The sequence below is a fragment of the Lissotriton helveticus genome, chromosome 3_1 (genome assembly GCF_964261635.1).
Source record: "Lissotriton helveticus chromosome 3_1, aLisHel1.1, whole genome shotgun sequence".
Lineage (NCBI taxonomy): Eukaryota > Metazoa > Chordata > Amphibia > Caudata > Salamandridae > Lissotriton > Lissotriton helveticus.
In genome coordinates, this window is record NC_136061.1 from 982,610,359 (window position 1) to 982,625,745 (window position 15,387).

The 15,387-nt window shown below is 44.5% G+C and overlaps 1 protein-coding gene across 1 annotated transcript in view; it reads left to right on the forward strand.

The window, feature by feature from the left end:
* Positions 1–15,387, forward strand: part of MCM3AP (minichromosome maintenance complex component 3 associated protein) — a 642,417-nt gene that overhangs the window by 124,807 nt on the left and 502,223 nt on the right. Inside the window, exon 5 of the mRNA XM_078681440.1 lies at positions 13,903–14,062. Coding sequence (XP_078537566.1) covers positions 13,903–14,062 — 160 coding nt within the window. The remainder of the gene's footprint in view (positions 1–13,902; positions 14,063–15,387) is intronic.

A 15,387-nucleotide genomic window follows, 5' to 3' on the forward strand; every position in this document is an offset into this window, starting at 1 on the left:
GGGATGAATTAAGGGTAGTTAAGGGCAGGTGCTGCTCCCCATGTCTCACCCTAGCAACCCCCTCCCTGTTCTTGGGGTCATGTATGCAGCAGTAGGAACAGGAAGCACACCAGCTCTGTTTACTTTCTGTTGTTTCCACTTCGCACCTCAGCAACACATAAGAAGCTTGAGGGCATATGGGGACACAAGGGTTCAACTCTTAGGGTATATGAAGTTCCTTTCCACACTCCCAGGTATTTCCATAAATTCGCTTCTGTGACTGATCTCCTTTTCTGTCTGTCCTCCTTCCAGGAGCTGCAGGTAAGCCTGGTTTGGGTCACTTTTAGATTGTCCACGTAAAAGCCTTGTTCTTCATTGCCTAGAATCTTTCAATTCAATCTCTTCAATATGGCTGCTTTCAAAACGACTCTGGTGTCAACCATTGCAACAGTCCCCACTGTGCCTTTCAGTTCTGCCCATGTCAGCACTGGGATAGGTAAGAATGGAGTTTGAATCTGCCCTCTAAGCTACAGGTGGCCAATCTGGATTTCCCATGACTTGCATTTTTGATATTTTTTTTGCTTTCGCTGCCTCCACCATTTGATTGGATAGTGATCATGAGTCGTTTGACTGTAGGGTGGAGTCTGTGTCATGTGTTGGGTGGGGGCAGTGATATAGTTGCTGGTGCGCATCCAGTCGAGGAATGACAGATGTTCTAATGCTCCCTAATAAATCGATGCAGAGCCCACTTCCTGACTATTATTTTTTAATCCACAAATCTGAGTGTTTTCCTTTAGGTGAGTTAGAGTAGCTTCACTTCTGCAATTGCATAGTCAAAGGTGTGTGGCCCTGAAATATCGGCTACAATGGGGCTCCAGATTCCAGTGACCTGAAATACCATACTATGCAACGACAGGTCATACCATTCTATACAATGACAAACCATACCATACCATACAATGACAAGATTACTCAGGTGTAATGGGTTACATAGTTCTAGTTCTATTATTTTAGTTGGTATCACGCGCCATGCAAGAATGTTAGGCGTGTGATGCCTAATGTATTGTTTATGTTGCTATGTTCATTTGAATTGTGGCTCATGCATGCAGCACTGTTGTGAGAATGTTCGAATGGCTTTAATCAGTTGCCGATCATCTGACAAGAGGACGCTCTGTGAGATGGGTGAATGATCTTACTTATTAAATAAACTTCGAACTACATTCAAGAAGAATACTTGACTTATTTCGCCAGGCCATATCGTACAATATAATAGCAGGCTATTGCATATCATACCATACAATGTCGGCCCATGTCATGCCATACTATATAATGCCAGGCCATACCATACTATGACATACCACGCTAAGCCACACCATCCATATTATAGAATTGTGTGTGTTTGTACATTTATGGCATTGTGCATTAATAACATTGTGCAGAATATAAATCTACACTCAAATTTACATGTGTACACTTAGATGCTATTTCTTTTCCTTTGATTGTACTATGACATGGTTAAGTAGCTTAAGGCTTATGCTTACTAGGCCTCAACACCATCTTGTTTCACTCTTTATTATTTCTGCTGCACACAGTCAAGCAATGTTCATTTATTTCCACTGGCATTGTTCCCAAACAAAACTTTTCCAACATGGTTTCAAGTAATATTGCAGCCATTCACGGTCTCTTTCGCTAGGTCACTGTACTGCATTCACTCACAATAATTTGGTGTTTTTTTAAACTAGTTTATTCTGCCATTTCTGAATGACATTAGTATAGAAAGGCTGAATAAATATTCATGTAGTGAGAGAGTGCTTAGGTGTTAAGGCAATATGACGTTTAACAAACTGTGCGGTGATTTCCTGAAATTGTAATTTGTTTGCTCACACCATGATGAATTAGCAGTTTTAGTAAGGGCGGCTCCTCTGCTATGGCGGAGGAGCATCTCCCCACTGCTTTTAAGCAGTGAGAAACATAAAATGAGAATAACTTGAAGTCATTGTCATTTTATGTCTCGTTTTCTGCTGCTTTGCGGTGGGCGGGCTGCTCTGCGAGTGGTTTGCCCACTCCTAAAGTGCACAATGACTGGTCGGCCGTCTCGAGCCACCAAAACCAGTCATGTGCACTTCCTTGTTCTCCATGCAGGCAGCATTACAGCCTGCATGGAGAACATGTTGACCCCTCCAGCCCCTGGCTGAGCGCCATTAATCACAAAGCAACGTTGTGATTGGCTTAGGGGAGGGAGCCTGGCTGCCTGCTTCCTGTTCCAGGAGCAGAGGAGACGTGGGACCCGGCCTCGAGGGAAGTTTTTTGTTCTTTCCGATCGTCCTACCACATCCCGCCTCACCTCCAGTGAGCCATACCGAATGCCACTGGTTTTAGTTATGTTCTACGACTAGATTTCCTATATACACACTCGATTTTGGGGGCGAGCAGAACTGTCCTGAGACCTTTTTGATGCTACTAGGGATGTTGTCCGATTTTGTTTTTACTGATTCTGCTTCTCATTTGGAACTTAAAATGTTTCAGATTGTGCTTATTATTCTGTATTGCCCTCTTACTGAGATGATCACATGATTTCCGTATTGTACACTTCTGAATCTTTCATAAATCTTTAAAAAGTGTCTAACTCTTATTGATTCCGTACTTAATTAACTGTATTTTGGATTTGTTTGAGTGCCTTGAATCACATTGCATCATGAAAACTGAGGTTGAATACTATTCCCAAGCCATCTACCTGTGGGCATGCTGTTGAGGTGTCTTCTGAGGTTGTAAGAACTCAGGGGTTCCTCATGCTTACACAATAAAATACCATGCCATATTACACAGTTACAGGCCATGCCATACAATGACAGGTCATAAAATGCCATACCATAGCAGGCTATATTATTGTATACAAATTAACTTTACAAAAAAAAATGACAAAGCCAAAACAAATGTGTCTATTCAATTTTCAAGCCAATACAGAAATCAACAGTGCAGCATAGGATCTTCAAGCAATTACACACTATATACATAGTAGGTACAGGAGCAGGAATTCCAAGGTGAGATCAGATACACATGGGGGGCTGTGGGGGATGGGCACATCCAAGAACAAGGCATCCATCTATTCACAAGTGTTCGTGAGAGAGTTACGCATAAATCTATGCCAGTTATCTTCAGGATCTGATCCCATTAATAGTGGAGAGGGCAGGTTAGCTCACATGCCATGCAAAAGCAGCACCTACTCAATCAGCCCAGCTTCAGAGCCGGGGATCACAGAAGCCGTGCCTCCTCCTCCTCCTGGTATGGCCAAACCTATACCGTTACGCAGGGCTGTGTCATACCCAGCGTATCCTGCATGTAACCCCAGCACTCTAGGTCCCTTTCCGAGTGTTCTCCAGTACGTGCCTTCTGGAGACGGCACTCTTCTGTGGCCACCCACCCCAAATAGTCAGCCCTCTATTTGGGTAGAGTTGGGGCAGGCCCAGTGTATGGCAATGCATCGTCATGCTAGCACTAGGCCCAGCTGGGTGAACAGGCTCCTGTTTTCTCTCTCCTTTTTGGGAAGAGGCAACAGCCTCAATAGACAATCTTAGGCTGTGCAGTCCACAGCTAATTTCGTCACACCTCACTTCCTGTTGTATCTCACCCCAGAAACGTATCTAACAGGGCGAAGTCCCATGCAACATGTCTGAAATCTGCTGGGTTATCACTGCACCTAGCACAGCTCACCAGGCATATTGGGTAAACCCTGTGCAAGCGCTCAAGAGTCAAATATGCCCTACAGAGGTGGTAAAAGTGCACCAGCCTAAATCGGGCATTGCCAGCTACTTCCCACACCAGCGCCTGAGATTTATTCCATTCCCCATCCGTAAGCTGGGACTCCAACTCTCTATCCGAAGTGGCCCGCTTCAGCGCTGTACTCGCCTGCCTGCCATTTTTTAACGCTCTATTTAGTCGATATTTCTGGCTCCTTTGATTTTTGAGCAGCACACAACTTTGAATTTGCTTTTGTCTCCTACAGATATTGTGAGAAAGTGCCATCTTTCTTGCCTTGGTATGCCCCCACTTTTTTCTGAATTGCTGATGTGCTTTGACTGAGTGTACCCTGGGCTCCTGCCAACCAGGTACCCAGGGCCTGTGTTCCTTCCCTAAAAACAGTGTTGAAACAAAACCCAATTGGCATCTCTGGCCATCTATCAGCTCCTAGTAAATGGTACCCTAGGTACCCAGGGCATGGTGACCAGAGAAGACCGGGCTGCAGCACTTATTGTGCCACCCTTAGGGGCCCTGTACCTGGGTACCACACACTGCCTTCGGCAGGGTGAGTGCCTAGGTACAGAACTAAACAAAGAGTCGACATGGCACACATCCCTGTATGCCATGCCCACAAACCCACTGCCCTGGCATACATCAGACACCCCTCTAGCTGGGTGCCCTATGCCAGTGGTGTGGACCCAGGTGCATGAGCCCTGTGCCCCTACAGTACCAGGGCCATTGCTGGGCACTGTAAGTGCAGTGATGCCATTAAGAGTATATGGTGCTGGGAGGTTGTCATTACGAACTCCACAGTACCATAATGGCTACACTGAAGACTGACACGTTTGATACCAAACTTCTCAGCACATTAAACTCGCACTGATGCCAGTGTAAGATTTAATGTAAAATGCACAAGAGGGCATCTTAGAGATGCCCCCTGAAAACCTAACTTACAATCCACGTCTGGCTGAGTGGCTGCAGAGGCTGCCACACAACAGACATGTTGCTGGACCCCTGGGTAGGAGAGCCCCCGCTCTCCTGGGCCTGCAACAATGCACATCCTGGGCTTGGTGCTAGGTCTCCTCCCCAGGATGGGCAGGGGGAAGCTTCAAAGGCATGCCGCCTCTGTGAGCTTCTCTAGACCATTTGCTGTACCCAGCAACCAGCCCCCACCAGTCCTGCCCCCCCACTCTGGCGGGAAGACTGGCGGGAAAAACTACGTCAGGAAGGGGGGTGTGCCAGCCTGTGCCAACCCCACCCCTCAGGTGGGGGAGACAAGGTGAATCACGACCCCGGGCTCCGGCCATCTTGGAGATGGGGAGCCCTGCCTAATCACAGCGAGGCTCCTGCCCGCCTCCCACAGGAGAGGAGCATTCTAGGGGATGTACTCACCCCAGGGCAGGGACCCATTGGTCCCTGTCCTTGCCCTACCTGTAACACCCCTAAATTCAGTATTTAGGGGCTCCCTGAACCTTCCTTCCTCAGATCCAGATACCAAAAAGTAGTAAAAGAAGAAGACGACTCGCCGTGCAGCTGCTAACAGGACAACAACAACTGACTTGGCCCCAGCCCTACCGGCCTGTTGATCCTGGAACCTGCTCCTGCCTAAACCCGGCGACCCCCGCGGACAGCAACCTTGGGACACCCAGAGGACCTGCCTGCCTTGACCCTCTTGAAGATTGGGACTCCCATCAGCAGAGGCTCTGCTGCAACAACCCACCTGGTGCCCATCAGGAAGCTCTGAACCAGCCCACTCTGCACCAGCCGAGCCCGGCCGGGCCAACCCGAACCAAGACCACGAGGATGTCTCCCCGGCGACTGGGACCCGAAATCCAGCGCCCAAAGACCCTCCTTGACGAACCAGCCGACGCCTGCAGACCCAGAACCAGGGGTCACCCCAACCGCGACCAGCAGAGGGTAAGCTTTTCCGACACCCAAAGACACCCTTGCACCCGGTGCCCTACAGCCCCCTGTGCATCCCTTTGGGGTAACTACCTGTGCTCCAAGATCCCAACTTACCTCTCGAAGTGCTGGTCGCCCCTGGTGAGTCTCCGTCCCCGAACCTGCAGCCTTTGTTCCCTTTTCAAGATCCTCATTGGATAACATTGAGCGCCCGACGGCTCAAAAGCACCCTGCACCCAGCCGCCCGAGTGCTGCTGGCTGTGACCCCTGTGACCTATACTACTTTCCCCCTTGCCCTGAGCAAGTGACCAGGAGCCCAGCTCCCATAGCCTCGTGGCCTGCTAGCCAGCAGCCACTAACCGAAGGCCCTCTTCCCTCATTGGATATCATTGGGCCTACCTACCTCTGCACCCGGCCGCCCCTGTGCCGCTGGGAGTGAACTAACTGTACTTACCTGAACCTGGGGGATCCCTGAGTCTATGCCCAGAACCTTAACTTCACCAACCAAGTACTCACCTGGAAACCAGTAATTTACTTACCTGCCATTGAATAATATTGACTCATTTTGACTCGAGAATTTTCTAAGTGTGAAGTTTCGAAATCTAAAAATATTCACATAAAATGAGCCAAAGTCCGAATTGGGAAGTACTCACCTGTGATCAGGGGAGAAGCCAGTACTGTACCTTTCAGCCCAGTACTGCAAAAGTAATCCCTAGCGGGGTTAATGGTAATCTGTATTTTCTCCATAGGAACCAGTCTGCTTTTCTATGAAATTTCTTCTGTGTCTACTTTTGAAAACTTGAAATATTCTTTAAGAATCACACGAAATACTGAAACGCAATTACCTACTTGTTTTGAGTTAAGACCCCACTGCTGGCTCTAGGAGACCAGTACTGGATAACAAAAGTAACGAGATCGTACTTTACCTGCAACCTGAATTTCCTCCCATTGAATAACATTGTCAGATTTCCATTGAAAAGTTTCTAAGTGTGAACTTTTAAAACAGCTTTATATTCATGAAAATTCACTACAGTAACTAAAACGTTTTTGCTAATCTGGTTTCAGCTTAGACCCCAGGACTGAATCTAAGATCTAGTCCTGGGACTTCTAAAGTAATCTATATAGTAATCAACAGTACTTACATGTGGAAAACCCATTGAGCTCAATGCTATAGTGTGTTTTAGGATTGGGTTGCTTACTGTCAATACTGTATTAATTGTGTACACAAACTTTATTGCTCCTTTGCAAAGTAATTACATGAGAGTACTCATAACAAGAAAAGTATATTTTTATAACTGTTGGTTCTAAAAAATAAAACACCTGTATCTGCGGATATAAAAACAATTGGCCTGGAGGTCAGTCCTTGAGTGTGTGAACCCCTTTGCTGACTGAGTGTGTACAACAAATGCTTTACACTGTCCTCTGGTACAGCCTTACTGCTCGACCAAGCTACCACTTTGGAGAGTAAGGTCAGTTCTGACTTTAACCTCTGTTATACCTTTGGGGTTTGTGGACTCTATACACACTGTACTGCCTTATTGTCCAGTATATATAGAACCACTTTCTCACAGTGACAAAAAACCCAAAATTAGCCTCCAGAAACTCAGACTGTGCAAAAAGCTAGGGGGCCTCAACGTGGCAGACCGGAGAACATTCCAGAAAGCCTTTATAGCCAGACAAGGAATGCACTGGGTACTGCCCAAGGAGCCCTACACACCAACCTGTCTGTCTATAGAGAAGGCCATTCTAAACAATGCAGACCCCCTAACTCTCCTCACAGCCAACAAGCAGGCATACAAGAATAACCCGATCTTCAAGGTCAGTAAACTAGCGCTGCTCAAAGTAGACAGGAAACTCGAAGTCAGCATCAGGAACTCATCCTGGGAATCACTCTGGGACAACCCCAAGATCAAATACAGAGGAAAGACCCTAGATATGCACATGTGGAAAAAAGTAGGGCTCTCATACCCAACCCAGCTAGAAGAGGCAGGACCACCCCTAACCTTCAACAGTCTAAAAAACAGACATGACCTCCCCGAAGTAGAACTTTACAATTGCTTAGCCATCAAGACAGCCATAACAAAATCTAAACTAACCGGACACAAACCCTCAATCTTCAGATAAATGGAGATCATAAACAACTCAGGCCACCAGGTCTCGCACTTATACAAGCTCCTCCGCCCAAAAACATCCACGTTAAACACAAAAAACAACACCTATTGGAGAACACAACTTGGCTCCAATCTCACAGAACAAGAACTACAAACGTTCTGGGAGGCCCCATCAAAAAACATGATTTCCCTGGTGCTAGCACAAACCAAATTCTGGCTTTTACACCAAGCTTTCTGGACACCAGCTCGCCTAGCAAAACTAGGCCTGAAAGACTACGACAACTGCTGGAACTGCGGAGCCGCAGGGGGAGACCTCGCACACCTCATCTTCCATTGTAACAAGGTTCGCACATTTAGGGAGAAGGTGCTAAGCTTCATCAGCGAAGCCCTAGGATGCACTCTACAACACTCGTTCGCCACAACTACCACCGCTCATATCACAACAGACCTAGCCACATGACAAGACAGGCACCTACTAGACTGCCTCCTGATGACGGCAGTCAAAACAGTACTAGCCAAGTGGAAAGACCCAACCAAAGCTACATTCAACGGGTGGCTAAATTGGGTCACATTCCTAAGAGGAGCAGACATCACGGCACTAAGACAAACACCATGGAAGAGCCCCGACCGCACAATGTTGTGATCACTAGACTGATACCTCAGCTCCTACAAACCTCCATAAATCTACCGCACACGCAGTGCAACTGCTAACAACGCAGGGTGTGTAATCTAACACTAAACAGCCGCCAAACACATCTATGTTTTGTCTTTAATATATAACACACGAACACACGCAATTACCCATTAGTTCAATGTTAAATGTTTTTAAGCCGACTGAAGAAATGTTGGGCAGACACAAATGTAAACCATGTAAACCCAATGGCTCGCCCGTATAACTGCCTATTCGTTATATGTCATATTATATTATATTTTTGTAAATATGAAAATACAAATAAAAATATATATAAAAAAAAACGAAAGGGGTATTCCTCAGGGCTCTTGCCTGAGGCCCACCATTTTCAATATATATATGGCCCCTCTGGCTCAGATTGTGGAACAGCTGGGTTTTGAAATCGTTTCATACGCCGACGACACTCAGCTGATGTTCACGATCGGGAAATGTCCAGAGCAAGAAAAAATACGCTTTGCCAATGGCATGAGGCTGATTTCAGACTGGTTCACGATGAATCACCTTCAATTGAACCCAGGGAAGACTGAAATTATGCTTATGGGGAAAGCCCCAGACATCAGGACGGAAGACTAGTGGCCTGATCAACTGGGCTCTGCCCCTTCCCCTAAACTCTCTATAAAGAATTTAGGAATAAAAATTGACCGCTCCCTGTCAAAGAAAGATCATATTGCGACTACGACCAGCACATGCTTCTATGGTCTCCGACTTCTTCGGAAAATACTTCCGTTTATACCCATCTCCCATCACAAGACACTAGTACAAGCTATGATAACCAGCCGTTTGGACTACGGCAAAGCCCTGCTGGCAGAAGCGGGGGAGACTCTTCTGGCGAAATTGCAAATTGTCCAGAATACAGCCGCTAGAATGATTTTAAATCGTCCGGCCGGCTCTCCAGCAGTTCCGCTGCTCAGAGAACTGCACTGGCTTAGAGATCCTTTTTTAAGGTCTGTTGCCTAACCCATAATGCCCTTAATGACAAAGGTCCTCGTTATTTACAACATAAACTGGTTAAATATAGTCCCAGTAGGACACTTAGATCGACTTCTCTGAATCTGTTAAAAGTTCCCCAAATCCGTTTGACTCGGACTGGAGGGAGAGCCTTCTCCTATCTGGCTCCCAGATATTGGAATAAGCTCCCTCTGGTTCTCCGATCCATTCCGCAGTATGGCACCTTCAAGGAACACCTGAAGACTTTTCTGTTTTAAAATCCTGTCTAGCCAGGTCTTCCGACAGCAAGCAGTTCAGTCTCTAATTAGCTCCAAGATGCCCCAGGGTGAGTTGTGCACTCAACAAATACCAAATACAATACAAATACAAAATACATAGGTAAGTAAAGACACCAGTTATTGTAGGCATATTTCAAAGCCTTAATGTCTCCCGCAAGATGTGAATGTTCAACTAAATTAAGTACCTCACACAATGTACTTCGTTTAATACCTTCAGTATATGGCATCTTTAGATTTGCACAATAATCGCCACAACATTTCTCAGTGTGACCAAAAGTAATTGTTCGTTTTTGCTAATTGTCATTAATAGTTTCTTTTATGATGCAGCTTACTTCTAAACAGCAACATTCATCACACAATTAAAACACAGCCCTACGGCTACCTTCTGTACTCGCTATGCTTAGATTAAAAGCACACTGAGTGTGGTGCCTTATACAATGCTCCTCACGAAATCTTGGTACTCCGCACAAACCTTATAATTACCATTATATCACATTTTATTTTTCGAAGCGCCATAATTATCTGTCCTCAACAACAGAAACATTAAACCCATGTATCAGCACCTACTTTCATCAGTATAACCTAGGATGTTGGCATCAAAAGAATAACGATATCCATATCCATTCAGGTACATTTGGTGTAACTAAAACCTTTTAAAGTTAGCATATGGTTCAGGCATCTCTGGACGCTTAAGTTCAGGTTCTATTAAGTTTTAATGTAGGTTTATGACATTATCCATTGTGTCTATAACTGTCTCATCATTGGTTGGGTAAAGCAGTTATAAGCTAGGTAGCCACAGTCTGGACTTCGTCCTATCCATTATCTGGAAAATACTTTTTTAAATGTTATTATTTTTTCTCAGAATGCATCTTTCAGTGCAACATAAGCTGCATGGCTTTCTGATTCTTTGCTGCATATACTTATCTGTTTTATACCCTTTCTTTTCAGGCTATTCATGTGGTGGCAACGAATATTATGGTCAAGGTTATGTCTTTTTACGTATTCTCTTCTGGACAGACTGTTTACCTTGGAGGGGTGTGCTTTTGTGTATAGTGTTTATTGTTTTACTGTATGATGAATGGACTGAGTGCTGGAGTCCACTGGACTCTATTAAGTGTGCTGCACAATATGATGTTCTCCATTGTGCAGGACTGATATTGTTCTTTTTGGCATGCTGGCCCACAGATCGACATACCCTGCCTTCCTGAAACTCGAAGTGCCTGAGGAGCAGGAGAGTTAACTACACGATTTTCCTTAGAAGTGGCTGGGTTTCTCCTGCCAGATTGAAACTCACCTTCTCTCCATTTTCCACCTGTGATCAACACCCACCTATGAAGTGGTTAAGAATGCGAGACTAATCCAGATTCCCCAGTGCCAGCCTAAACCAGTCCTTTAAAGAACAGGGCTGGGAACCCACAATTATATTTCAGAAGTGGTTAGAATATTCCTATTGTATTGAAGGAGCATTTTGACATTGAGTGCAACCTCCCGGTTTGGCTGATTTTGGCCACAAGAGGAAGATAAGTCTTGTGAGCCTCAGCCAGTAATAGGTTCGAAGGCTCAACTCACCCAGTGATGACCCGTGTGCCTGCATATCAGTATAAAATACTCTGAAGACCCAGGAATGAAAACCATGCTTAGTTGCCTTTCTACTTCTGGATGCATGCAGAAACCTCTTGCTTTTGGAGAATATGGAAACCTATCCGACTGTGTAAAGGTGTAGAAATGTGCCTGGTAGGAGGAGTGACTGGAATTATAAGAAAAAAGGTAAGCCCCCACTGACAGGAAAGTGCTGCATTGGGAAAATCTCAAGGGATAGAGACTACACAGGTAGTGCAGTACCCCAATCCAGATTGCTCATGTCATCCATGTTGACATTGGGGTCCAGAAGCTGCTCCATCACATTAAACAAGCATTGGAAATGCAATGATCTCACATTTGTTGGAGTTGGAGATATTGGCTTTATAAATCCCAGGGTTGTTAACCTCTGCAATAGATATACTTCCCCCATCTTAATAAAATGAAGTACTCCGTTTTGTTTTTATTTTTTAATACTTTTATAATGTTGTACACCTGCAATGGTGCCGTAGAGCTGGGAGTGACAAATGTCAGTTCCGACTCCACATTAAAACAAGCAGTGTTGTGAGGGTGCAGTACCACAGGCTGTCACTAAGTGGCCCTCGGGACATCATTTGGCCATATATGGTACTGCACCATGCAACATGGCTAGGCAAAGGATATGTATCAGCGATGAGAGCTGCCAACTGACGAGCTCGGTTCAAGTCTGCTGTCAGGCTTAACATCGTGTGATAATGGGCTGATTGTTTAATTTCCCCGAGCCCCTGGCTAGGTGCGATATATAAATGAAAGTGTTTGTAAAGTAACAAAAAAACCGAGCAAAATAACAGTGACCTTGGAGGAGTGGTGGGGGGCCTGCAGCATTTTTGTGGGGGGGGGTTGAGGGGGGGGAGAGAGGAGGCCCAGGGAGATTAAGGTATATGAAGCAACCAAAGCAGTGTTGAGAGGTGTGCTGGGGAGGCACGGGGAGATAAAGCAAGGGCAAACAAATGATGCAACAGATGTTTCACTGCACAAGTAAACAAAACAGTTAACGAGCAGAGGCACGCCAACTAAAAAAAAGAGTTCTCTCTAAGTATAAATAACCTGAACATTAAGAACACATGTAAGATGGGCAGTCCTCATGGGAGGATACAAAATTCCAAAAGGATGGACTATTAAGTGTATTCACCAATGAAAATTCAGCATTTGTAAAGGACAGCAACAGGAACCAATGAAGAAGATGGGCGTTTTTTGAAACACATATCCTAGAAACAGCATGTCTCGAAGAGACAGCACAAGTGCTGCCTAGGCGAGACCTAAAAATGTAGGATAGTCCTGAAAAAAACTGAGATTCTTTGTCATTATTGGGGTTCCTGTACCTCCAGTACGTCATCGTTCTTATTATGATCAGAGCTTTGATCCCCTGGCTGGAAATGCCCTCTTATTGGCTGGCGGTCTACTAGATTCAGGGACCGGTAGAATCTGCTTTCCTACATCAGGTCGAGACTCTTCCAAGGCTTGGTTTTAGTGCTGTCCAGTTTCCTTGGATACTTTCTTAAGATTCATACACCCCAAATGACAATATCTTGTTCACTTATTGTAAATCCCTAGGTGTGCTGCATCCTACCTCTGCTGCATTGCACCTTCACCCATCTTGCTTTATAAATGCTTTTAAATATCTTCTGAATCAATGGACTGCTGATAAGGGTATGTGCAGGGAGAACAGATGCCTCGATTTGAGTTTTACTGGAACACATTTCCATACCCCGTGGGTGATTTTGTGAATGTGTTATCTAACCAGTGATTATTTTCTTGATTTTGTGACACAGAAGATAGACTTTGATAACCATTACAAATGCATATCTCTCGTGTGCAGTGATGAGTAAGTATACTTAGTTCATCGTGCAAAGTTTTTGCATAAGTGCTGGACCCCTATACAGAGTCAATAGCACAGGTTATCAAAATATTTCACATATATCACTATTTTAGAATTCGGTTGGTCATTTTTATGTGTTTTTCTGTGCAACACAGTTTTCATTATAGCAATTCTAAATGCTCCCACTGCAGTCTCGTATGACACGTTGGGCCGAGGGGGATTGATGGCCTCAATCATGGAAGCTCTTGTTTAATGAAACCTCAGTTTTTGTGAGCATTTGTTAAATATTCCTTGTAATTTGGCTGAAACCCATTTGTGTAGGCCAGATAACCAGAATCTATGAGTCTATTAGCCCACCTAAATCAAAACTACAAAATACCATGTTGGTAAAAATATTACACCAGTAGCCCAAGTTACAGAGTAAACCAAATCATTTTTTAGTGACTGTTCACCTTACGTTTATGCTTCATTTACACTTTGTCCATTTGTTTCAGTTGTACATATTGCTTCTGCAGCTAAACGATATACAAGGGATCTGATTATTTGGTAATGACTTTGATAAAACTTACACCACTAATGTTGCTTGCACCCTCATATACAGCGGTAGGTATGTGAATGATTGGGCTTGTAGGGAGCCCAAAGTAAGCTATTTGTGTTGCAAATGTAAAATACACTGAGAGAGTGGGTTTTGAGGATGTTACTTATGTAAGAGGAGCAATACCTTGCTTAAAGACGCTGCATACATCCCTTCTTTGATGTCCTCGGCTACATAAAAGAGTTTTGAAAACCTGTTTTTGATTAACCTTCTGTTATTTTCAGGTCCTGGAAAAAAACAGCTTTCTTCTGCAGAAATGTCAGAGGATATGTTTCAGGAGAGCATCGGAAAACAAAGTGCTGAAGAGCAAAGTTATCAGACATCACCTCTCCGGAAATCACTGATCAGATCTTCAGTCATTGCTAGTAGCCTGCCCACCAAAGGGTATGTGTGTTCGATTGAAAAACTGTTTTATGAGTACTCTGCATTAGCTCTAAACATCTTCAATGTGTGTGTGAAATTGAGCAATTTCTCATTAGCCAGTTCCTCAAGGTTGTGGCTCTGTGTGAATCTTAACAAGGCTTGATAGGGGCTAACATTAACAGATGTCCCAAAGGTTTGGGTGAACATGCTAGCTTGGAGGCTATTTGTGTGTCTGTTACTTACAGTTTTCCAAAAAGGTAACTATTTCCTCATGAATCTCAACGTGTGTTCTCTAGGATAGTGGCGGCAAGCATGCCTCAGCAACTCTTGCGTAAAAAAAAAAAGGTCTGCATGAACTGTCACATTTGTACCCATAATTCAGTGCTTCATGCAGACTAGAACTGCTGTACTCTGGATTAGTTGCACATTTATTTTATTTATTTTATTTATTTATTTATGTATTTATAAAGTTTTATATAGCGCGAACTTAATCCCGAAGGATATCAGAGCGCTTTACAATTGAGGGAATGAGGTAACATAACAGTATGAGGGTCAAATAGGGAATATACATAAGCAATACAATAGTTGTGCACATAAAAGAACCAAAATAGACCTTGGCTAGGAGTATAATGTGCTAGGCATTGAAACATAACGACAAAGGGGAGCCAATACAACAGTAAAGTACCAGAATGATACTAATTTTCTTTTAGTGTGAGCAATGCGCTAAGAGCTGAAAATCACTCCTCTTATGAAGGTAAGAACTTGTTCATGAGCAATCTTTTTGCTTCCAATTTGAAAGCAACCTTGGAGGAGATTCTCAGTTTTTCCGTTTTAAGAGAGTTCCAAATTTTTGGAGCAGAGCCCGAGAAGGCTTGTTGATTTGTGCTCTTTTTGCGGGAGATCTGGGGTTTCAGCAGGAATGAGTTAGCACTCCTCGACGGTCTACCCCCTCTGGATAGAATCTGCTTTTTGTGCCAGCTAATTGGGGGTTTTGAAGTGGAGGGCATTGTGCGATAAGCATGCAATATTTAGTTGAATTCTAGCTTCGTAGGGCAGCCAGTTTAGAGATTTTAGGACCGGGGAGATGTGGGCATTTCGCTTGGTGCCTGTAATCAGTCTGGCCGCAGCGTTCAATGATGCCTTTAGAGGAGCCAAAGTGTATTTGGGGAGGTCGCATAGCGTAGCACTGCCATAGTCAAGCCTCGGTAGAACAAGCGTTTGGACCACCTGCTTGAAATCGGCTTAAGGTAGGAAAGGTTTGAGATTCCTCAGTGTTCTCAGAAGGTGGTTAGCTCCCTTGCTTACGTTGCTGATATGGATCTTCATATTCAGATATTTGTCCAGTG